We start from the raw sequence: 25,983 nt of genomic DNA, 5'->3' as shown, positions 1-25,983 counted from the left end.
TTTTATAAGAAACCTTTTTTACACATTAAAAAGATACAGACAAGGGCCTACAACCACAAGGGCCGGCCGCTAGAAAGCTCGGGAGCCAGCAAGGCTACGCCATACATTCAAATGAGCCAGAAGCAAATGCTCCCGAAAGTTCGTAAGCACATATAACAGGCCGCGGCCACAGTCCAAGGGCGATCAAAAAGGACGGTTTCATATTTTCTATTAAAAACAAACAATAACACACAAACAAGGCAATGAGAGTCCGAAATAGCAGCGTGCGCTCCCCAGGACGGGGGAAGATCCACGTTATCTGGAATAGCTCTTGACAGGAGGTGGTAGTGGGGGGCGGCGGAGAAGAGGACAAAGCATACACAATTACGTAGAATGTGCGGCTAGGGGGACAAAGCGACGTCGGCCTCTCGCGGCAGAGGAGGAGCGCAGATATTTCCACGATAGGAATTCCATGGACCCCACACCTTAGTCCACCTCCCAGGCTTGCCTCTCGCCACATACACCGTCTTTTCCCTGAACATACACCAATCCATATTCTCCTTCCATACCGAAATCGTAGGCGGCCTCGGGGAACCCCACAACTGTGCGACATTGCGCTTAGCCACCATGTACCCCAAAGTCACCCACTGCGTCTGCGCCGCATTATAGTCATTTGGTTCCCAGACATTCAGCAAACGCCTCCTGGCCTCTGGTAACAAAGCGACATGCGTGACCTCCTCCATTACAGTATGTACCCCGTTCCAAAATCGTACGACCGCCGAACATTCCCATAGGATATGAAGAAAGGTACCCAACAAGCCACAGCCACGCTTACACATTCCATCCCTCGAATAACCCATACGTATCAAACCGGGCCCTGTGACATACACTCTATGGAGTATCTTCAGCTGCACAAATCTAAGGCGGGCCGGGATCGCCACCTCTTTCGGGGAGGCCACCGCCGATACCCAATCCTCATCGTCAAGTTCCAATCCGTCGGCCGTCCACGCCTCCCGCAGATGGGTCAGCAAGTCCGTACGATCATTAATAAGTTTTTTATAGATCAGAGAAATAGTGCTGTCGGGCACATAGCCATCTAACACCCTATCTTCCAAAGGGGAATATTCTGGGATAGCAGCAACATCCGAAAAAACCGAACACAGCGCATGGTAGACCTGTGCATATCGGAAGTACTCCCTATCATTTAATTTGTATTCAGTTTTGAGCATTTCAAACGTTTTAAAGGACCCTTTCGCCCAGAGGTCACCCACCTTACTTATACCAATCATATCCCATTTCTCAAAGCCTTTCGTTTTCCACAGACAACCCAAGCGCTGGGAGGCATACAACGCCGTCGCACGAGTCAAGCGATCCCTCCACCCCATCGCAGCATTCGCCGCATGCCACACGCGTACCGCAACTTGCGTTGGTCCTGTCAACCGTGCATCTGGAGTCGCCGAATACAGTGCCCTATTGTAATCCCCGCCCGGAAGTAATAACTTATCCATCTCGAAGGCCGGATTCAAAGCAGGACCGTATATCCCGTGGTTCACCGCAGCCAACTGAGACGCCCAATAGTATTTTTTAATATCGGGGAGGGCAACACCCCCATCATACCAAGGGAGTGTCAACTTGGCGAGAGCGATCCTCGGTCGCCCGTCCCAAAACAGTTGGCGCTGAAGACCCTCCACCTCTCGGAAGTAACGAGCCGGCACGACATCTAGCGTATTTTGTAAAGCGTACAAGAAGCGAGGCAGCGACATCATTTTAAACCATGCCGCCCGTCCGAGCGGCGAGAGCGGAAGCCGTCGCCACCTGGCGACGTCGGCCTTCAATCGCTGGAGTGGAGGGAGAAGGTTTCGCTCATAGCGGACCGCGGGGTCCAGTGATATGAAGATTCCCAAATATTTGAACCCCAATGTAGCAATCTGAATAGGGCATCCCCGCGGCAGGAGGGGGGCCTCGCCCGAGAGGACGTAAACACATGACTTGGCCCAGTTGATAACCAGGCCAGAATTACGACCGAAGGAATTCAATACGTCCACCAATACAATTAGCGACTTTCGAGGAGAGGTGAGATACAAAAGGATGTCATCCGCATAAAGGGAGACACGGTCCTCAAATTCCGGCGTCCATCTAATGCCCCGCAACGACGGCTCCCAACGCAACCAGGCAGCGAGAGGTTCTAAAGAAAGTGCAAAGAGGAGGGGCGACAACGGACAGCCTTGTCGCGTACCTCTCCCCAGCGCGAGGGGAGCCGACACCCTACCATTCACCACAACCTACGCCAATGGGTCAGCGTATAGTAATTTTACCCACCCAATGAATTCAGGGCCAAACCCGAACTTCGCTAACGCAGCCCAAATATACGGCCACTCTAAAGTATCGAACGCCATGGTAGCGTCCAAAGACGCCAAGATGGCCGGCTCACGCATAAACTCCGCTCTAGCAAGCACGCCATGCAACCGCCTCAGGTTCAGGGCGGTATTACGATGAGGTATAAAACCGGACTGGTCCTGATGAATCAAGTCGCCCACGACCCGAACCAGACGATTGGCCAATACCTTAGCCAGAATTTTGGGTTCTGCGTTCAACAACGAGATAGGCCTGTAGGAGGCACAGCGGTCTCGCGGCTTCCCCTCTTTATGTATCACAACTATGGTGGCAAGACGTTGGTCAAGGGGGAGAGAGCCCGCCGCCCGTGCAGCGAGGAACATGTCACGGAGATACGGTGCTATCTTATCTGGACGCAACTTATATAGTTCAATGGGGAGACCATTGGGACCCATGGCCTTACCAGAAGCGATCGAGTGAATGGCCAAAGCAATCTCATCCGGCGACAACTTCGCCTCCATCAATATGCTATCAGTCTCCGAGAGGGACGGCAATGCAATATCTCTAAGCAACAGATGAGAGTCCTCCTCCGAACGCCCAGAGACCGGAGAGTATACCCCACGGAAGTAATCCGCGAAGCAGTTAACAATTTCCACCGGGTCAGTCACACACACGCCATCCACTCTCTCCACAACCGGCACCACTCTACTCGCTCTCTTCTTCTTGTCCAACCAAGCAATCAACTTTCTGGCCTTATCTCCCACATCATACAGTCGTCCCTGTTGCTCTCTACTCATCCTTTTAGCAGCATCAGTGACCAGCGCTCTATAATCTGACTGTTTAAGGCTGAGAACGTGCAATTTCTCATCCGTGACACCCCGCTCCAAATCCCCCTCCATCTCAGCGATGTCAGTTTCCAGGCGAACCACCTCTTCCCTCCCGCACCTCCTAGCATGGGAAATAAGAGACAAGGCATGCCCCCGGATCACCGTTTTATAACCTTCCCATAGGGAGACAGCAGACGACACTGACCCTACATTATCGTCGAAGTAGTGATCAATGGACTTAACCAGTTCCGCGCGAATATTAGGGTTACGTAAATACCAGTGGTTAATTGGCGCTACTCTTCCCTCTGCCCCAGGAACAACCTCCATCTGCAACAATAGAGGGGAATGGTCAGAAATACCTCGGGCCAAATGACGCACCTCCCCGATCATTCCAGCCTGGAACGCCGGCATAAGTATATAATCAAGTCTCGAGAGACTCCCGTGGGCCCCCGAGTGGAAGGTGTATTGTGCCTGCCCCGGGTGCATCAGTCTCCAGCAATCTATAAGTCCTAAAGTATCTAGAAAGCCACCCAGCCAGGCCTGGGCTCTAGGGAGATCCCTGGGGGGGTGACGGTCCTCTATACCGGATACAACAGCGTTAAAATCACCCCCTAACACCAGAACCCCCCCAGGGAGTCCCAGGACCAAACGCCCCAAATCAGCAAATGTAGCCGTCTGCAATCCCGGTGGCACATAGACAGCAACGAGCGAAACAGTTCTACCCTCCCATCTCCCCACCAATGCTGCATATCGCCCTCTATCATCGTGGAGCACCTCGTCCACCTCCAACGGGAGAGAGGCCCTGACCAAGATACCAACTCCCCTAGAGCCAGAAGTGAAACCAGAGTGAACAGCAAGGCGATAGCCCCGCCTATTCAGGGCATGGAAGGAGTTCCCAATCAGATGTGTCTCCTGCAGGAAAACAATGTCGGGCGAGATCCGTTTAAAAAACTGCAACACCACCCCGCGCTTGATCCTATCCCCCAGTCCGTTCACATTCCACGAAAGTATTCTCAAACCCTTACCCCCCACCCCGCTCCCGTGCATGATGCCCACATCCCGGAGAACACAACCAGGACAAATCAGCAGCTAACCTCACATTGCCTTGTGAAACAAACAAACAGTCCCCAACAGTCCCCAACACCCCCCCTCCCCCACAATATCCAAACCACAACTCCCCCCTCCCTGCACCCCTGCTTGAGCCCAAACAGCCCCCCCAACTTGCAGTGAAAAGAACCCCTGAAGGAGGAAAGGGCCCCAATATGCTCTCCACAACCTCCGAGCATTTGAAGGGCAAATTGCACCAAACTTGAGTCCCATAGAGCTAAGGTACAAAACGTCACCAGCCTAGTCCATCACCGGGAACCAAAGTTCTAGCGCTGTTCCGCCGAACCCTCGCCACTCTCCGCCGTCTGACCATCCCGATCTCGACTCTGAGGCAGGGTATCCAACCGCCTCCGGCCGGTCGAAGAAGTGCGAGCGATCCTCGAACTCAACCCGCAACCTGGCCGGAAATAGCATCGCATACTTCAGCTCCATGTCCCTCAAGCGCCGTTTGACGCCCAAGAATCCCAGTCGTTGTTTTTGGACTGCTTGCGTAAAGTCTGGATAGAAGCTGGCGTTAGAGTTGTCAAATTTCAGCGGCCCAGTCACCCTCGACGCCTGAAGGATAGCATCTCTGTCCCGAAAGTTAAAAAGTCGGGCAATTATAGGCCGCGGGGGAGCACCCACTTTCGGCGCACCACCCGGAATTCTGTGAGCCCGCTCCACCGCAAAGAATTTGCTCAGCCCCTTGGGTGCGAGATGGTTGACCACCAGATCCTCCACAAAAAGGTCAGCAGCAGGGTTCTCCGATCGTTCCGGTACCCCAATTATACGAACATTGCGCCGCCTGGCCCTGCTTTCGGAATCCTCAAGTCGACGGTCAGTTAGGTCACTGGTCAGCCGTAACCTACGAACCTCCGTTTGCAGGGCGGCCACGTCCACAGTTAGGCTCGACGCTGTGTGGTTCAAAGCAGTGACCCGCTCATTCGTTTTAGACAGATCCGCCCTGACCAGATTGACATCGATCAGGACCGCATCCAATTTACGAGCCAGGGTATTAAACTGCTGACCCACTGCAGCCTTCATCTCCTCAATGGCGCCCATGACGTCTATCAAAGTCAAGTCAGCAGATAGGCCCGAGACATCCTTGGACCTTTCCGGCGATTTATGCGACCCACCAGGGGATCCCTTTGTCTGCGCATAGCGGTCCATGTTATTAGCCTGGGTGTAAACTCCCCGCCGGGTATTCTTGGGTTTCTGCTTATCTCCGTCCAGCCTCGCCGCCATCGTCCGGTGACCACTGAGATTGGCACCTGCCAGCACAGGAGTAGGGACCAGACAGCTAATTCAAGGGACCACAGCCGTCACGGACTGTAGCCTGTGTATAGTCCGAGATCCAGGCCAAACACTCCACCATCCACGCTCCTCTGGAACATCAAGGTCCCTCAGCAGAGGTCAGCAAACAGGTTCGAAAACGAAAGTGAAAGTGCGGGGTACGGGACAGGCCAGGCCCTGCATGCCGCTGTTGTTCACTTCGTACCCGGGCACCTCACCAACTCGAGTTCGGGACCAAGGCAGGAGCAGGCCGTAAACTTCAGATCGCAACCATTTCGGTTCCCCGAGCCCGATTTGAATTTGGAGAACGGATGGCACCTCAGCTCAAGCTCATCAACAAAAGCCCGTCGACAAAACCAGGATTAATTCAGGATAGATGTGGGAGGTTGCGGAGGCCCTCGGGAGCCTTGAGCCTACGTGGCCATCTTGGTTACGCGCTAGGCTCCTCCCCCAAAATATCTTTCTTAACTTAATGTCCTATCACTTATACCTTATAAATGTGTGTACTGTAAAAACACTGCCTGTGGACAGTGGCTATGAAGGAAGTTTGACACTACTCTCATCGTGATTTATGCTCACATACCTTTCATATTCTATTACAGCTTTATTGTTAGTGATATCTTATTATCTTTCGTCTAATTTTTGCTCTGCAAAGTCCTTCAGCATTTTGCATGTTTTTTGCTCTCTCCAGTGCTTCCAGGGATATCCTGGAGCTTTAAGTTCCAGGATATCCCCTCGGCTAGTATCTGGAGCTGGGCAGGAAACCTAATCATCTCTTTCAAGTCCTATTCAGTTCTTTCTTCAGTGATTGTTGTACTCCTTTGAAAAATCTGCATAAAGTCCCTGGATCTTGTGGTTTGCAAAATAGAATCCTAGTTTTTATAAATGAGCATTTGCCCGATTATTGCATAAGTTTGCTTTCTTTTTAGACAGCCTGTTCTGATGCTGTGTTCCTGTTGCTGGATGTAAGGTTAGTAGTACGAGTATGACTAGGCACTGGGGGGTTTGCTTCAGCTATTTTAATTTCCCCACACTCCAGGTCTATGGCTATCCTCTTCAGAGATGTCTTTTACAGCTGTGAGTTATTGTTCCATCAGCTGGCTCCTCCTAGCGCACTCCCATCTGCTAGTGGTTTCTGAGCTTTCTTTCCTGGCTTCACCCTTGGTGTTCCTGCTCCTTACGGCCTGTCAGGTACCCTGAGTGAGTCCCTGATTTTCTTCTCTCTTCTCTAGTAAGAAATCTCCCCTGTTTTGTCACCCCTTTGTTTCCCCCTTTGTCTTGTTTCTTGTACTGTGGGACCCTACCCAGAGACCTATTTCTTTCTGTTCTGCTTTTTCTTTCCCCCCTGGCCTGGTGTCTTGGTGTGCCACAGTAATCACAACACCTGCTTCACTCTTATGACTCATGAATTCCCCAAATTCTGTTCTGTGCAGGTAAGGTTGATTTGTTATTGTTGCTAGCCGCCTCTCGCCAATCCCCAAGTAGGTATCCACTAGATAGAGATATTATTGGAACAGGGAGATTGTTCCCTTCCAATGTTACTGGTCCCATTGTGATTAGTACTCTGGGTACTGCGCTCTAACCACCCCCCCCCCCTGCACCTAACAGTGAAAGTGGATGGAGCCTTACTGATCCTTTTGCTTTCGCTATCTATAGTGCCAACGTCAGTGTGTCATGCGTGCTGATCGTCATTCACACAAAAAAAAAATGCCTCAGGCTGCTGGGAAAGCTGCACTTGAGGAGTTTCTTGCCTTGAGTGGGAGGATGTGCACTGTAAAGTATGTGTGGAGGACATGAACACCGCGTGCTCTGCATTAATGGAGTTAAAGAAATTTAGATTTTGTTAACTTTATTTTGTTTTTTGCCTATCCAACATCCACCATCACATGAAAGGGGAAATAGGAAATGTGTTAAATTCAGTGCACAGGTTGTGAATCTACACCATTTGCATGCATCAAACTGACGGCATTACTAGCCTAACCATCAGCATCTTGTACTGTTGTAACTTTATTTTGACCCTCTCCGTGTTTTGCACAGCAGACACTTGAACATACCACGCAATGCCGAACAATAATGTAAGGTGGGGCCAGTCTTCTGATACATTTACTCCTCATGATCATACATGAATGATTATTTCTAGTAAAGCCTGAAGACCACATGTATGTATTGTTTTTGTCCAGAAAAATGTTATTTACTTAAATATTAATTATTGTACAATTAAACCTTTTCGGGCAAAATGAATCTTTTACATAACACTTGTTGTTACTAAGCCTTATTTCAATGTATGCTGATGCATCTTTTCTGTACATGTCAATGTTGTAGTGCCTATTGTTGGGTATCCAGTTGTTTGAAAAAAGTTGTGAACTTGTAATAATTTAATTCAAACTACAAAGCCTGTTTTTCCCCCAAAACAGCCCCATCGTTGTAACCAGTGTCCTGCAACATTTAATGTTGAATTCAACCTTGTACTTCATAAAGCTACTCACAAGTTGGATTCCCCAACATGTCCTATGTGCCACAAGAAATTCTCCAGAATCGCCAGTCTTAAGTCGCATATTATGCTTCATCAAAAGGAAGAGGTAATAACTTTTGTCAAAAAATGTACGTTTTTTTCCATTGGTCGTTTTAAGCTCTGCTGTTGAAGAAAGTAGTGTTTTTTAATTGTTTGCCATTTTGTACTTAGAACAACTGAACAGTGCGTACTTGCCCAGTGGTATAGGATTTCTTCAGGAATATGTCTTTAGAACCTTTTACTTGAGTCCGCAGTGCAGAGGTAGATTCAGAAATCAATGCTGATCCCCAACAACCAAACAGTGCAGTGTAATTTATTTTCTTAGATTATTGCACTGCATTTTACAGAGTTTGTTTATGCTATGTTTCCCCTTCCGTCTGCCTTAGTCATTTCATACCACTGAAGGCTGAACCTTCATTGTACAGAGCTGGCACTCAACCCCCTTGTAAATGTGCAGAAAGAAACAGGATTCCCTTTTCCAAGACTTTTTCAATTCTAAGGTGCACTCAAGAATTTGCCTACTTTGCTGTGACTGTCCCAACCACCCCTGCACAGCCAGCTCTCATTGTACTTTTATAATGTAGGAAGTTATTCCCCAATCACAAAATACATAATCATCTTCCTTGTGTATGTGAATATTTGATGAAGGCTGTAGCTTCGCTGCATGATTTTTGCTCTGCTATCTTGCCTGGGACTTGCTGAATTCCTATTTGTATGTGAACCACAGACCTGCTCTTATGACTAGGAAGACCTCAGTCCCTTGTTAGTGGAGCTTCCTTCACTCATCTGTTGCCAGTTGCATCCCTTGCCATACAATTGACTTACCTTCTTGGCTGGGTGTGCCTGCGGGCAGTATAGGCTGTTACTGGTATATAGAACCAGCGCCTTGGTGCTGCAAGAATGAGATGGAAAACTTCTGGTCCCTTTATAAAATTCCATGCATATCGATTGCGCATCAGACCTGAATGCACACAGTCTATAACCCCAGGGACCAGATGAATTCATGGGGTAGAGGTGTGGCTAGAGGAGAAAACAAATTGAGGTGCAGGTTGTGAAGAATTTAAAAATTTCTCTCCCAAATTCAGAACCTGCTTCTGAGTCTGAGTCATCTTTGTCCTCATCGCCTCTAGTGTTTCCTCCTATGAAAAGACCTTCTGTTAATCATTGTGGTTGTCGATTTTCATCTCCTGTAGCAGGGACAATGTGGCTTCAGTTTCTTCACAATGTCCCCTTAGGGACGCAGTGCAGAGGGAAACAAGTATTTCTTGTCATTCTGCCCCTTTTTGGTTTTCCTGTGGATGCTTACTACAGTGGTCGATGTAATATGCGTACAGTATGTGCTGCTGTAAACATGCTGTGCACTGTTACTTAAAGACTTTAACTTTCACCCTCAGGATTGGTGCAAAAGTTTAGTGTTCCATCTTCAAAGTTGTATCACAATTGAAAGAATAGGTTTTATACGCTCCTACATGAAGGACACTATACCGAAGAACAAATCCATCTACTGCAGCCTGTGCTACGGCTACAAAAGATATCAAGTTGACCCATCATATCCTTACAACTTTATACATATTTTCTCTGTTGTTTGAGAATTACTTCTTGGGTTTTTGGGATGAAAAAGAAACCATTTAATGTTTGTTATTGATATCATGCGAAGTTGGCACAATCCGATTGCTATCAGGTTTGCAATCCGTGCCGTTCTCCGGTTAATGACTAATAGAGCTGTTTGAGGTGTCAACAATACAGTGTAAACGATTGCTCTTAAATTGTCATCATAGGTGGTTTTACAGTGCCTCCATGCAGTCAATAGATGCAGGCAAAATAGCTTTCTGGTTGTAAGCACAGTTTTCACATAATTAAGGGTTCATTACAACAGTTTGTGACAATACGAAACAAAACTCTGATTTCAAAACTATTGCCACCTGCACACAATGGTTATTTGGAACACACACATCACAGTCTAAAGGGGTAGAACAGACTCTCTGCAAATCTTGACTCTGGTCAGCCCTCCTTGAAACAAGTGATGGCTCAGACGTGAAAAGTACCCGAGACAGCTTCGAAAGGCCAACTCCTAAGTCACATCCTTGTTTTTGCTTTGGAAAATATTTAATTTCAACCATGCTTGATCCCAAAAAGACTTAGCAGGTAAAAATCATGACTTCACAACCCCCTCACACAAGGACACAACACATGGTTGGACTTGAGAAAGGAATACTTTGATTTAGACTCTGAAAGAGGCAATATTGTCACAGAACCTTAGAAGGATGTGTTGAGGCCTACTGATTAAGCTAAAACAACCGGCTTTCATAACAACGTATATCACCTGGCAAGAATGTAACCAAGCAAAAATTACATTTGAGGAGGATATTGCACCTAAGACATGCCATTATCATATTCAGAAATGTACAAAGACAACTGAAGCAGGCAGGTAGTTCCAAGCACCACAGATATTTGCCCTACAGGACTGAGTTCTTTGTTCACGATCTGCATTACCCTAAGCAGACTGAGAAGAAGAGCAGCGAAGCAACAGATCCAATCATGTAAAGACCTTGTGCCGCATTCTGAAGAAGAATTGAACAAATACTGGGAGTCCGACAACGAGGCACCTTTAGAACAGTATCCTTTAAAGCTTTTCCTCTGATTTACCCCGAGCCTACCATGCAGTAATTCAACAAACTATATTTCAGCATGGCGGTCACCATGATGTTGGTAGAGAAAGTATTCCTCATTGAAACATCATTCAGAACTAAGAGAATAGTCCACTATTTTCCCATGACAAAAAAAACTGTAGACATTTAAAAAAACCTAATTAAGACATGGTATACCATCTTGAGCAAAATGCAAATATAAAGCTGCACTTCTGGATACTCTTTATATTCGAGGTGATGTGTCTTCTAACACTAGGGTAGTTCATTCAGCCAGAAAGAGATCCATTAATCAAGGTACCAGCGAAGGGCTACCTCCAAGCAAAGAACACAGACACTACAGTACTGTTAGGATGAGCGAGATAATGGGCACTGCAACCTTCTTGTGCACTGCAAAACTTCCAGGCACTCCTTAACTGTTATGAGCATTTCCAATGTGAGGAAATAGAAATCTCTTCTAACGCCTTTGAGAAAAGTGTGCCAAAAAAGTGTGAAGCTTGTGTCACTGAAGGAAAGGTAATTTGCAACATGGGCCTATACCGATCAATACTGCACATATGGTATGCTGCCAGGTCATCATCATCATCATCAGGGCCATTTTACATCACCACATGTTTATGATTATTGCTTGTTTCTGTTCTGAAGTTAAACAATATTTACTAAGTTTGCCATGTTCATCAAGACCTTGAAAATATTAAAAAGGACACCAATACTGTTAAATCGCTCTGTGTCACAATCACTAAATACCATTATGGGGAAGGTTGAGGGACTATCCTCGGTAGTGGGAGAGAGTAATTTAAGGCAAATGGGTATTGTTCAATGTGCTGCATGGGCTACTCTATACCTTCACCATACCTGTTCCTAATTATGACTACATAAATCAAGAGTATATCGTTGCTCGAAGAGATTCACGCGCTGCTTTGAAAGGGGAGGAAGTGCTATGCGAGAGGCCAGGGAACACTCCATGTTCTTCTCGATATCAAAAAAGGATGATGCACCTCTTCCCATCTTGGAGATGCACGTCTTAAAGTTCTTCCTCCTGACCAGTCATTTCAAGTTGAATGTTCTAGGAAGTGATAATGCTTCTGCAAGAAGACAGGCTAATGACACTCGGCATTAAAGGCAGCTGTCTTCGTATCCTGATGCTTCCAAGTAATCACCTGAACATTTGCTTTATGTTGGGTGCAAAACATTATCAGTTCAGTTTTAATTTTCAGCATTAAATCAACAACTGTGTTCACGAAATGTCTTGTCATGGTGGCAGTTCATCTCCGCCACCAGGTAATTTGTTTACCCTATCTGTTACTACGATTGGCTGGTAAAAGGCAAAACAGGTTTGCAGTGCCTGTTTTACACACACAAAATAGTGTCCCAACTTAACTAATTAGGACTTGGCATCAATGCCAAAAAGTCTCATCTGCAACCTGTACTGGCCCAGCATTATCTGGTAACAACTTTGAGTACACAAATGTATGGTGCGTCGTCACGCACCAAAGTCCAGTCGCATGATTCATGCTTTTATGGCATTGCGACTTGACTTTAGTGCGTTCGGACGCACCATACATTTATGGGATCAGATTTGTGCCATTAGGGCAGAGCACATCTTACGCCTAAATTTTGCCTCTGAGCATTCTTCCAAAAAAAGTTGACCTCGAGTACAATAGATACGCATTTGCTCATTTGTTTGAGATTATAGATTTCCTGTCCCACCAAACTTTTTGCACCCTGCATTGAACATTGCGATAAAAATAACATTACATCATTCTGGAGGCATCACGGAAACATCGAGTTTATCAGAGGGAGCTAACTTCGTTATTGAAACATTTGAACCATCAGTCCAAATGATTTTATTATGACATTTGAGTTAACTAATACATTTAAGTTCACGCCATTTATCTTTTGGGGTTTATTATTAGCACGTATATTTGACTTTTTCATGATTTAGTCTGTATAGGTATTGTTTGTTTATAACATGATTTATTTATTCAAATTTCTTTTGATGGACACGGGCTGCATGTTAAGGTTTGAGGCAAGTGATTCGCAAATTTCTTTTGTTTACTTTAGTTCAATTCTGCACTCACAATCATGTGGCATGTTTAACAAGATGGGTTTCACCTGTGATGTTTTCAAAGGGTTGTTAGTTTTCAGTCGTTTAGTTCACAAGGCTGTTTGCTTTATGGATGCCAAACGGAGAGGTTACGCTGCCGGTTTTGGTGCCGGGACACAGAAAATTTAAATGGGATTTTCACAGCACAGTGAGATTATCATTTTGAGCATGTTTGGTTTATGAAATAGTTTTTTTCAAAGTTAAGTTGAGCAGGGGGTGCATTTTATTTATGATACATCATTATGATGAATTTAATATTGATTATTTTTGTAAAGGAATATTTGGGTAGAATTGAACACGGTGCTTGTGATGTGAAGGGTTATAGAGTAATGTGGGTTGGTGTTTTTCTTTATTCACATTTTAGATTGCATGGTTTACATAGCACACTTTCTTTTAGTATATGATTTATGATGGTTCGTTTAATATTACAGCTATCGCTGATGAAGGGCTGTCAGCCTGAAATGATTTGCATACATTTATGTACTGTTACCTAGGATGAATAGTGAGTTCCTACGTACTGTACTGTAGAATAAGGCCCGGATGGGCATTTCTCAAGCATTCAAAGGTTCGGATTGCGTTGCCTCGTTGTGAATTCAGAAACTATTGAAGAATATTTGAACAAAAGATGGGTTAAAATGGATTCTACTGTCAAAGTATTGGACTTTCTGGATTAATTAGCATGACTCATGCTTTTATGGCAGTGCGACTTGACTTTGGTGCGTGATGGCGCACCATATATTTATGGAATCCAATTTGTGCCATTGGGGCAGAGCACATGTCAATCTTTCGCACACCTACATTATGCCACTGAGCATTCGCTCATTTGTCTGAGACCAACTTTTAGTACCCATTTAGCTCTAGATTTCCGAACACTGGAGAGAGTACAAGCAGTTCAAAGTCCTTTTTCTGTTTCTAGATGTTTCAGTCTGTCACAGCAGTAATGGCAACGTTCGGAATGATTGCTTCCTGCTTAAAGTTGGATGTCAGTCCATGGCTGCAGATGCATCTAATGCAAGTGTTTGGTGTCTCAGTGGATGATAGCATCTGGGAATTGGGAAGCTGTAGTTTTGTGGTTTCCTCCGAGGAAGCACAGGCTGCTGTAGGGGGAACATGCACAATCTCATAGTAAGATGAAAGTTTGCCGATCCTCCAGCTGCACATAAACGTCACGACCTACTTATTCCTTCAGACTGGTGTGGTTAACGAATCCCCCATTTTACAGTGAGGGAAATGGACCAGTGCTGAGAAACTACTTAAGTTCAATGTGCTATAATGATTTTCAAATGTACTTGAGGACCAAAAATGTACTGACATGTAAAGAAAACATGACACCCATATATTACATTTAGAAATAGGGAGGGACACTCCCTACTTTTGTCTTGAACTGCCCAACAGATGTGGCAGTTGTCTCTCAAATGATAAATCCACGTCCTGGCAGAGCAGCTTTCATAGAAAGATAACAACTTTGCAGGCCTTTACAGTAGGCACAATCCGGACTTGCAGAAGTGGAAACTAAAGCTCAGGATTTTCAAATCTTTCTTGCCAGAGGTGAATTTTACTAGACGTAGATCAGTTCACCACTGTCCAAAACATAAAAATGCAAAGTTTCGCATCCAGGCTTCCACCCGCACGGCCTAGTGGAATGCTCTGTGGACAAGCCGTCCAGGAAAATGTGCATATGTTTTTCTGCCCCTTCTGCTGATTCTGGCAACAGTACAAAAATGTGGCAATCTGTCTTGACCTTAACTTTTGTTGCACCATCATGGGCCAGACAGGTTTGATAATCTAGTTACTCATGATGGTGATAAAGCCACTCTGCAAGCAGCTCAACGTTTACCCAAACTTGATGACTATGTAAAATGGCCAAATTTACCTTACCAGTTATCAGTCATTCGGTCTAGTGATCTGGCTCCTGAAATCTTGGACTGTTGGTACTTCACTTCCGTCAGAGTGTGTAAGTATTCTAAAGGTAGCAAATCGCTTGACAACAGGAGTGTGCTATTCGGCATGTATACTGTGACTAAACCTCTGTGCATCCACTCACTGCAACTCAATGACACAGTGCGTAATTTCTTTATTCTCTTATGGGAACTGACCTACCTACACGTCTGTTCGCATGGAAGTTGCTTTTTTGTTAGCAGTCACTTCCTTGTGCTGAGATGGCAATTTGCAAGTGATATTAATGAAAGAACCTTTCATTCAGAAAGACAAAGTAATTTTATGCATACATTCAGAATTCATTTCAAAGATTGTGTCACCTTTTCACCTCAATAAAATCTTTGAACTTTCTGCTTTCTTTTGAAACTATTCAAATAGGGCCGAAAGGGAATTGGATTTACTGGGTATCAAACTAACACTTACGCTCCATAGACACAACAAATATTAGTGTCTTTTGCTCCCAAACACCTCAGAAAAACAGTGTCTAAAAGTGCCTGAACCTGTTGGTTGTGCAGTGCATTCAGTTTTGTAAATCATGCACATAAATCATTCATAGACTACAAAGTAAATCTCTTGGAGTAAACAACTTGTAATATTCTGAAACCATCTCCAGATAACAGGATGTTCCACAGCATATGGTCTACCACACAGCAAGCTTCAAACAGTTAGTTAAAGGTCGGGAACATTTTCTTTTTAAACTCTCAATCAAAGCACAAGTTCAGGATAGTTTGCCACATGTTCTCTGGCAAGACTCCTGCATCCTCTTGTGACCACAGAGCAAGTCCAGCCCTGGTCAAAAAGTAAGCTCAGTAGTAAACAGCCACTTTGTCCACATTGCGTCTACTGCCCCCCACACCCCCAATTCCCCTGAGTTAAAATATCCCACTGTTCCCTGTTGCCACATCAGGAGAGTCATGAATAGAAGTACAAGCAGAGATGGTGTGGCGGTGGTCCTGGGACCAGTTGTGCTGGCCAGGCAACTAGTCTCCCAGCTGCTGTTTTAGACTCAAAGAAAGGAAACACAAAAATTCCTCCAGGAGGAGAAGCCTCGGCAGTTTCCAGCAGCGAGGCAGCCACCATCTTGTATTTCATGATTGGCACATGGGAGGGCAGGATCCTCTGAAGTACAAGATTTGTGTGTGGGGTGGTCTTTAGTGGTTCCAGCCATTCGTCGTCAGTAGTGTTGACTATTCTATGCACGTTCTGCAGGCAGCATTGTAGGGTTTAGAGAGTCTCAGCTGCAATTCATAAAATAGCCCCAATTTGCTCTCACTCTGACCATCAACCTCCTGAAGCCACTACAGAAGCTCCACTGTACACTCGTATTCCCTTTTTTATCAATTCTAGTGCATAGGTATCAAAATGGTAAAATATAGTCACCTTTATGATGTGTTAGGGGTCTCACCGGTCTCACTGAAGGCAGCTGTCTGTTTTGCTGAGGGGTCTCTTTTCAGAAGAGCTGTTCATAAGGTGGGGTTTCTGCATCTCAAAGAAGCCAGTTAATGAATTTTATTGAGTGGAGCTTGTGATTCTCACTGAAGGACTGTGCACATCGTGCTGAGGACCTTTTGCATTTTTCTAATAGTGTAATGCTAAGCTTAGAACTGAAGGATGACCAGTTACTGTAGATCAGAGAAATAAACAATTGCAGAGTACTAAAATGCTGAATTTCAAATGTTTTTCAGCCATTCTGTACAAGTAAGAATCCCAATTAGCAGATTAATCCAAGCTTCATTCTAGCTACAATTCACATATCCCTACACCCTGAGCCAGAACAGTTTTTTAAATTTATCAATACATTACTTTGATTATTTTGTTGTTTACTGTTTCTCTCAGTCATCCAATTGCACTTTATTTGGTTATCTTAACCTTCAAAGCATAAATTAACAAAAGTGCCACAGAATCACAGGAACAATAAACACTGTATAAATAAAGATAACTAGATTTTAAAATGTGACCATTAGCAAGTAGTTATATTGGAGCAGTCACTATGCATAAAAATAGAGACGAAAAGAAACCCATGCATGGAGAACAGATCCGCATGAGCTTTGAAAAACATCACACACAACGGCCATGTGTTGTTTTTCCCGTTTTTGTGTTCAAGCAAGCACTGGCTTGACATATGAAAAATTCGGCTATATTTACTAAAAGACAATAGAATGTATCATCATAGTCTTAAACAGTACGCATAAAAACAGTTAGGTAGCCTGAAGGTAATGCAGATGTAAAAATAGATAAAATGTGGAGTCATAAAAGTGCAATAATCTAACAATCTGGCAGTGCAATATCAAAAAGTACTGAGTTTTATAAAATAGTACAAAATAGCAAGTTAGTTTCTAAGACCGAGAGCCTAGCCCTAGACAATACTGAAACCACACTGTTCACAGCAATACCTACTGCACAAAATAACGGCTTTGGCAAAATCTTGGTTTGCTTATACCAGACATTTAATAAAAAGCAGGTAGCGACAAATACAATTGGGCCCGAAGTATCAGTTTTCATAATTCTCCGGGCAATCAAATAACGTGTCACCCCCAAATTCAGGCACTCTGAGCATTTCCAATTGAGGCGTGGACCAAGGTATTCCGAGCAGAAGAAAAGAATATGCTCCTCTCTCTCTGGAGCCAGTCCAAATCGGAGGTCTGATATTTATTCTATCTACTTTTGAGTGATTTCCAGGGCAAGTAACCCAAAGGAAAAGGAACGTACAGTCTCTTGGCTGAAGAAGATGTAATAATGTCAAAGAATGGGTCAAAATATGGATTGATCTTAAACTCACAAAGCTGATTTGTTAAATCCCTGTTTGTTCCATTCACATCATATTGTTAACAGACATACGCCCAATATTGAGATTTCAGACCTGCTACCTCAGCCTTACAAATAATTTCTGGGTCTTCCCAGAATTGCATTATTCCAAGCATCTTGAACCAGCCTGATAAACTTAAACCAGGGTTCCTTCATTGCATTAATGATACACGTAATTAACAGGTCTTGCTCAATATTTTTATTTCTGTCAATATATGGCATGACCGAGGCTATTGGAAAATAATAGTTTTATTTGAGATGGTTATGTAGATTAGTATGTTCAGTTTAAACTGTCATAAAATCCATACATGGTGCATTAGTCTCTGTACCAGAAGCAGTGGTTTGCTCTCTGAAACTGTAACCTATGGTGTTAGAAATGGGATTTCTGGTTGGCTAAGGCATGCGCCAAAGCCAGGCAGAAACCACCACTCTAGTCAGGGCAAGGGAGTTACACGCTGAAGATAACTCCTACTCACCCCCTTGGTAGCTTGGCAGGAGCAGTCAGGCTTATCCCAGAGGCAATGTGTAAAGCTTTACTCAACACACACACAGCAGCAACACACTAGGCACACCACAAAAGGAACTCCACACAAGGTTATATCAAAAAATAGCCTTTGTATTATCCAAAACACATTAGAATCATCATAATCACACATATACACTGTGCCAACTGGCAACAGGCAATATTCACAGGAGATTGTATACATGACAGGGCTAATCGGACCACTGTCAGAACCATCACAAGCACAAGTAGTAGAAATAAAACACAACCAGTTACTACTGGTACAAAAATGACCTCAGCATTATATCTAGCAACCTAAACGCATTATGTCTGCTTCACAGTAGGCATAAAACACATTAGGCCCAAGCCTCATAAGCGCCCTCTGTAGGCATCACATTAGCATGAACACATTATGCATAAAGACCATGGGCATAAATCACATTTGGCAACCACCATATTAGGCATAAGCACATTATGCAGTTTAGTAGAGCCTGGCACTCTACCAGTATCACCAAACTGACCCGAGGCCAACTAGCCTTCCACTGGGGCTCCAATGCCCTTGGTCCAAAATGTCAGGGCTTACTCTAGGGCCTTCCACTGGCCCATTTGGCTGCCGTGGCAGCGAAAACACTGTTCGCAATGCGCTGGGGCGGAGGAGTGTATCTCACTCCTTCATTCTCAAAGAAAGAAAAATGCCCCCATCATTGCAGCTGCCCACGCCTCCGCGGTGCAGCTGTGAAGAATGACCTTTGGCACTGCTGTGCCTCCTGAGCCCCCACTGGGACTTTAAAACAATATTGCCCAACATTGCAGCTGCCCGCGTGTTTGCGGTGCAGCTGTGATAATGAGGCCTGGCACCACTGTGCCTCTCCGGTCCCACTCAGGGAACCCGAAAATCGCCCCCAAAAGAAATCCGCAGGGATCAGCTGTGGCACCACGGTGCCTCCTGGAGCGCCAACGCAGCTCCAATTAGCCCCCACTCACCGGGCTCCTCTGGTCCCTCTCGGCAGCCTGCAGGGATCAGCTGTGGCACCACGGTGCCTCCTGGAGCGCCCACGCAGCTCCGTTTAGCCCCCACTCACCGGACTCCTCCAGTCCGGAAGCATACGGGCTCTCTCCGGTCCTGGGAGTAGAGCTCCGCCCACGATCAGGCTTCACTTGCCTGACTTCCTCCGTGGCCGCCCTGCAGTTGGCGGCTTCGGGCGGCTTCCTCTTCCTGGCCTGCTTCGGTTGGGTGGCCGTACATTAGCCCCGCCCATAACCAGGCACAAACTTCGGCCTGTCTTCCAGGCCGGTTTCACTCCTCGACTCAACAGTGAGGGGTATGGTCATGCCGCGCTGGCATCCATGCGGGGTGGGCTTCCGCTTCCTTCTGGAAATACTTGCAAAACTGTGAGAAAGTGGCTCTGTATATACTGTTCCCAAATAGGTACAGTGTGTATAGAGTCCACAGTCCCCAGAGGTTTGGCAGAGGCTAACGTTAGTGGTAGCTTGGTCGAGCAGTAAGGCAGTATCAGAAGACAGTCTAAAGCATTTGTTGTACACACTCAGTCAGCAAATGGTCTCACACACTCAATAACTGAACTCTAGGCCAATGGTTTATATAAAAAATATATGTCTGTTTTATTTTAGAACCAACAATAGGTATTAAAATATACTTTCTCAGAATGAGATGCTTTAGGTAAATACTTTTGCAATATGCAATTGACTTTTGTAAATACTGGTTACAGGTTGTTGCAATAGGCAACACAATTTCAAACACAATAATGCATTGAGCTCAATGGAAATTGTAAGTTATTTGCAATAGATTACATTCAGGATTACTTTTGTAACTCAAGGACTGGATCCTAGATTCAGTCCTGGGACAGTTCTTAGAAACAAGTGATAAAAGTCGACTTAGTTACTGTTGTGATTTTTAGGAAATATTTATCTATTTTAAAAGTTGACACTTAAAATTTTTTAAGAAAAACAGTCAATGATTCTCTATGGAAGAAAATTCAAGTTGCAGGTAAAGTAGGTTCTTGTTACTTTTGTAATCCAGTACTGGGCTCCTAGACTCAGTACTGGGATCTCTATCTAAAACAGGTAAGTAATTGCGTTTTCACAGTTAGCACGATTTTTAAAGAATAATTGGAAGAAATTTCACAGAAAAACAGTCAATGGTTTCCTATGGAAGAAAATTGGGTTACTGGTAAGTACGGTTGTGAATATTTTTCAGGGTCAGTGCGGGCACCAAGATCCAGCACTGGGATCTCCCCTAAAAGCAGGTGAGTATCTTTGTTTTCGTTACTCGGCCGATTTTTGGTGAAAATTTTAAGTTTTAGAAACTCCACACTTAAAAGAAATTTCAGGAGAAACCAGTCAATGTTACCTTATGGAGAAAATTGAGTTATCGGCTGTTGGATAAGTACTCCACTGGCAAAGTTAAGATTCTGGGCACAGACTCACGGGTCTCCCAGGGTCAGGTAGGTACAGGTGTTAGACCCTCAGCGGCGCAGGGGCAGCCGGGTGCAGAGTGAGTTAGGCCCAATGTTATCCTATGGGAGGCAGGGGGATCTTGGTTCGTGGCTGCTGACAAGCAGGCCACGCGGCTGTGGGAGCTGTGCTCCTGGTCACTTGCTCAGGGCAAACGGGGAAGTAGATAGGTGTAGAGGTTACACTGCCAGGGCCACTCGGGCGGCTGGGTGCAGGGTGCTTTTGAGCCTTCGGGCGCCCAATTGATTTCAATGGGAAAGCTCCTGGTTGGAAAAAGGCTGCAAGCTCGGGGACGAAGATTCTTCAGGTGCCACCACCACTTCGAGAGGTATGTTGGGTAGTTGGAGGATAGGTACATGTCCAGGAGTTGGGCACAGGGGGCCGCAGGGCGCCGGGTGCAGGGGTGCCTTTTGGTGTCGGGAAATTTTACCCTCTGTTGATCGCGGTTGGGGGGTACCTGGTTCTGAGGCTGCAGGTGTCATCAGGAGCATCTAGGGAAGTCCTTGGGTGCTGGACTCGGGGTCACAGTCGTCGGAGGGTCATCCTCGTGGTCTTTGTTCACTCCGGCACAGGCCAGGCTTGGCGGGTGCAGAGTGTGCAGGGTTCGCGGTTCCGGGCTGATGCCAGGGATTAGAAGCTGATTTTGAGCAGAGCCTCTGCTCATGGGAGTCCCAGGTGCTTAGAGCCAAAAGGTAGCCAGGTCCTCCGGGGTTTGTGAGGTTGCTGGCCACAAGAGGTGCCGGGATGTAGCAGGAGCAGGTTCGAGGGTCGACTGGCCGGTAGGGCTGGGGCCAAAGCAGTTGGTGTCTTCCTCTTCTTAGCAGCTGCACGCCAGGTATTCTTTCTTCTTGCTCTTCTTTGTATTTTGGAATCTGTAATCTGGGGAAGGAAGGTTCAGGGTACCCCTAAATACTAGATTTAGGGGTGTTACAGGTAGGTAAAGGGCAGGGACCAATGGGTCCCTGTCCTGGGGTGGGTACACCCCCTATTCGGCCACTCTCCTGTGGGAGGGGGGCAGTAGCCTAGTCCTGATTGGGTAGGGCCTCCCATCTTCAAGATGGCAAGCGCCCGGAGATGTGCTTCACCTCGCCTCCCCCACCTGAGGGGAGGGGTTAGCAAGCTGGCACATCCCTGTCCTTATTTGGGGTTTCCGGCCAAGCTTCCCGCCAGAGTGGGAGCTGCAAGTGGCCTGGAGAAACTCACAGAGGCGGCATGCCTTTGAAGCTTCCCCCTGTCCATCCTGGGGGAGGAGACCTAGCACCTCACCAAGGATGTGCATTGTTGCAGGCCCAGGAGAGCAGGGGCTCTCCTACCCAGGGGTCCAGCAACATGTCTGCTGTTTGGCAGCCTAGGCAGCCTCTCCGACCAGACGTGAATTGTAGGTTAGGTTTCGGGGGGCATCTCTAAGATGCCCTCTGTGGTGCTTGGTACATTAAATCCCACACTGGCCTCAGTGCGGGTTTAATGTGCTGAGAAGTTTGATACCAAACTTCTCAGTCTTCAGTGTTGCCATTATGGTGCTGTGGAGTTCGTATTTGACGAGCTCTCAGCACCATGTACTCTTAAATGGCAGCACTGCACTTACAGGGCCCAGGAATGGACCTGGGTACTGTAGGGGCACAGGGCTCATGCTCCTATGCCCACACCACTGGCATAGGGCACCCATCTAGAGTGGTGGCTGAAGTATGCCAGGGCAGTGTAGGTGGTGGGCATGGCACAGAGGGTAGTGTGCCATGTCGACTCTTTGTTTTGTCTTGTACCCAGACACTCAGCCTGCAAGGGCAGTGTGTGTGTGTGTTAGGGTACTGGGCCTCTAAGGGTGGCACAATGAGTGCTGCAGCCCTTAGAGGCCTTCCCTGGTCACAAGGCCCTGGGTACTTAGGGTACCTTTTACCAGGGGCTGACATGTGGCCAGGGTTTGCAATTTGGGTTTGAGGTTTTTGTAGGGAAGGAACATAGGTCCTGGGCACCTGATTTTCAGGAGTCCAGGGCACACTCAGTCAAAGTACATTCAGCAATTCAGCAAAAAGTGGGGGCATACCATGCAAGAAAGATGGCACTTTCTCACACAAACGTGGGGTGGGCTCCCGCTTTTTAATCCTTGCAAACGAGGGGTGGGCTCCCGCTTCCCACACAATGCGGAGTAGGCACCCGCTCTCCTTTCAGCAGCACGGGGGAATCCCTACGCTGGGATTCCCTCCGAACGATGTGCAGCTCAGCGCTGCAGAGCCTTCGTGCTCCTCCTGAAAAATAGATGGAGCGCCCACGAAGCGCTAAGGTCCCAACAGTCTCAGGGCAAAGGCTGGGCCCAGGCAGGCCAGCTCACAGGGCCCTCCAGCAGGGAGGCAGTCCCTCGTGTCTGTTCCTCCTGGGGCCCAGCAGCAGCAAGTTCCCCCCCAAGTAACAAGGAAGCACAATCTGTTCATGGGGTCACAGCCCCAGTACTTATACTACATTTTCCTTTGTTCTGCCCTTGGCACAGACCTGGGGGAACCAGTCTCAACTGGTTCTGGGGAGTATTGGAGGGCTCCTCTTCCCCTCTGTCAGGTGGGGGCTCGGTCATCAGACACTCCACAGGGGGGCGGAGCCAGCATTCACCCTGGCAGGCACCGACCTATTCAGGGTCAGGGGACTACTCCTCCCACTACTCCAAATGCAGATCCCCTATTCAGCCTAGCGCGGACTCACCCTGCCCTCCCTGGAGCGCCACACACACCTCACCAGCCCCTGTCACTCCAAAGCCAGACATGCAATCCACATCAGGTAGGCAGACATGTGCCCACAGAAATGCCAACTTCTAGAAGTGGCATTTCTAAAATAGTGTTAATACGTCTGGGCACACCATTGCGCAGCATTTATTATTACTATTCCAACCATACCAAACTTGACCACGCTGCTCCTCTCATATCAGGAATTGCCACTGAAACACTTATCAGGGAATCCCCAATGCATTCCTATGGGAGGGCAGCCTCGCAGCAGTGAGAAACCGAAATGGGTGTTTGTCACTACCAGGACATGTCACACACTTAAGGTACATGTCCTACCTTTTACCTACGATGCACCTTGCCCATAGGGCTAGCTAGGGCCTACCTTAGGGGTGACTGACCTGCAGTAAAAGGGGGGTCACAGACGTGGCACACACTTTAGGTGTCATGTCACTGCGACAGTAACACTGCACGCACAGGCCCTGTAATGGCAGAGGCTTGAGACAGGTTTGAAAGGCTACTTTGGTGGGTGGCGCAATCAGCGCTGCAAGCTCACCAGTAGCATTTAATCTACTGGCCCTGGGTATCTGAGATACCACTTTACCAGGGACTGACAGGTAAGTTAAATATGCCAACTAGGTGTAGACCAATCTTACCATGTTTACCACAGAGAGCACACACACTTTACACTGGACAACAGTGCTAAAGTGCCAGAGTCCTAAAACCACCAACACCATGTCAGAAAAAAGGCTAGGAGGAAGGCAAAAAGTTCAGGGATGACCCTGCAAAAAGAGCCAAGTCCAACATATGGACTATACTGTTAGTAGATCTTTATGTTAGTATTATTATGTGGATTTTTTTAATGGGGTGTGGATGTTGAGCTAGACCAGGTGTAAAATACAGAAATATTACCTCATGCCTCTATTTATACTTGCAACTAGGCTGAGGTCCAGTATGTGCATATTACTGTGAACTGCATGTCATAAATGTGATACTGTGAAAAATAATGTTGTATTATAGGCCCTGGCCTGTCTTATGTATTCCTATCATGTCCGGTTTCTGCTCTCATTTTCAGCTGCATCCTTTTATTAATGGATTCTCTGTAAGGAATATTTCAGTGAAGCGTATTAATAAAAATGAAATTACTAAATAAAAAAGTTACAATTAAGCTAGCCTGCATATCTTGCTCAAAACTCCTCCTCCATCTAGAAAATCTGGTCAAATTTGTTACATTTTGTACTTAACATTTTTACAGCGATGTTTTCTGATGGCAAGCAACAACTTTAAGAGAACGAATATCTCTTTTGTTTAGAGTCTTATATGTTGTGAGTGTGGTGATGAGTTCAATTTACACAGTCAACTGTCCGTGCACATGGAAGAACATCGCCATGAAAATGTTGGGACCAAGACGCATTTTTGCAGTGTGTGTAAGAAGTCGTTTTTGACTTATTCACAAATGAAAGATCACATGAAAACGCACTCTCAAATGAGGTAAGAACCATACTGTATTACTTTTTCAATGTGCAATGTCTCCCATCTCCCTTCTCTTCCTATAAGATCTAACTGTTTGTGTCTTCAACTCAAGTCAGGCAAGAAGGTGTTCAATTAGAAAATAAACAGTGTTAACAGGGTTAAAGTTGAGCAGAATCAAGCGATTAGCACAGTCATGCCATACCCATCTTCTTCCTAGCCCTCCTTCTGCCCCACCTAAGCCTTGGCGTTAATGCACTGACATGTGTTAGCTTGTTTCTTCTCACAATTTGCTGGCGGGGTAGCCTGGAGTAAATTACCTAGCTGTTGATTGACTGTGGTTTGCAACCAACTTCCTACCTTAACCATCGCAAGATTTCAAAGCAGAAAATGATCAACAGGAGATTGTACATGAATTATGTTATAGTTGTTTATCTGAAAGAAACACGTAGTGATAGATCCCTTACCTTAGAATTACCCACAAGCGTCAGCCTGGATCCGGAAAGTTTTTGTCAGCAGTACTCCTGCGCGTCAGTAGGCGTCATCGTGCGGCTCCGTGTGCGTCGTTGGCGCCGGTATGACGTCGCTGGAGCTACTTGGACACGTCCACGCGCGCTGACATCAGGTCTTTCTTTTTCCGCGCCAGCAAGGACCGATCTGGGAAGAACAAGTACCCCCAGTCACTTTTTGACTGAGTTTTTTCGAGGCCTTTTGTCTCATTTCTTCGAGTCGATCGACTCCTGGTGTCGTAGGGATGCCCAGCTTTAAGAACTGTGGGGACTGTCACCGCATGATGTCGGTGACGGACCCACACCGCGTGTGTCTCTGCTGCCTGGGGCGTGACCACGACTCTTAAGTCGTGCCTTGAATGCCGAGACATGGCGCCGAAGACTTTGTGGGAGCGGTCCCGAAAGTTGCTGGAAGTCTGGCAGTCAACTCCGCACCGATCACGGTCCTGGTCCCGTGGGAGGTCGAGGCACCAGTCGCAGAGCCGTCCCCATCGTTCCTCTGGATCTATAACACCTCCACCGACGTCGACCCAACCGGCACCACCTCAGACGTCGCCCGCTCCACGGGACGGCGTTGTTCCCAGTTTCAGCCTTGAACCGGACACGGCGCCGGATCGGCGTCGCTCGATGCCGATTCAGATGCTGATGAAGCCCTTTTTCCCCTATGTCCGTCCTCCTTATTTTTAGCCTGTTTTGCAGACTTCGGAGGAAGGGGAGGACTGGGAGGGGTCTGAGGACCCTCTCACACAACAGTGTGATTATGACCCGGACTGGGTAGAGGATTTGGGGGATGCCA

General features: G+C 46.5%; 1 protein-coding gene across 3 annotated transcripts in view; it reads left to right on the top strand.

Annotated features, from left to right (window-relative positions):
- The window catches only part of ZNF236 (zinc finger protein 236), a 1,017,074-nt gene that overhangs the window by 81,454 nt on the left and 909,637 nt on the right, over positions 1-25,983 (top strand). For all 3 annotated transcript variants that reach the window (XM_085606997.1, XM_085606996.1, XM_085606998.1), the window contains exons 3-4: positions 7,934-8,098; positions 24,521-24,699. In XM_085606997.1, coding sequence (XP_085463123.1) covers positions 7,934-8,098; positions 24,521-24,699 — 344 coding nt within the window. The remainder of the gene's footprint in view (positions 1-7,933; positions 8,099-24,520; positions 24,700-25,983) is intronic.

This window comes from Triturus cristatus, chromosome 5_2, assembly GCF_964204655.1.
Source record: "Triturus cristatus chromosome 5_2, aTriCri1.1, whole genome shotgun sequence".
In the NCBI taxonomy this organism is placed as follows: Eukaryota; Metazoa; Chordata; class Amphibia; order Caudata; family Salamandridae; genus Triturus; species Triturus cristatus.
This window is presented reverse-complemented; position numbering and strand designations above follow the sequence as displayed.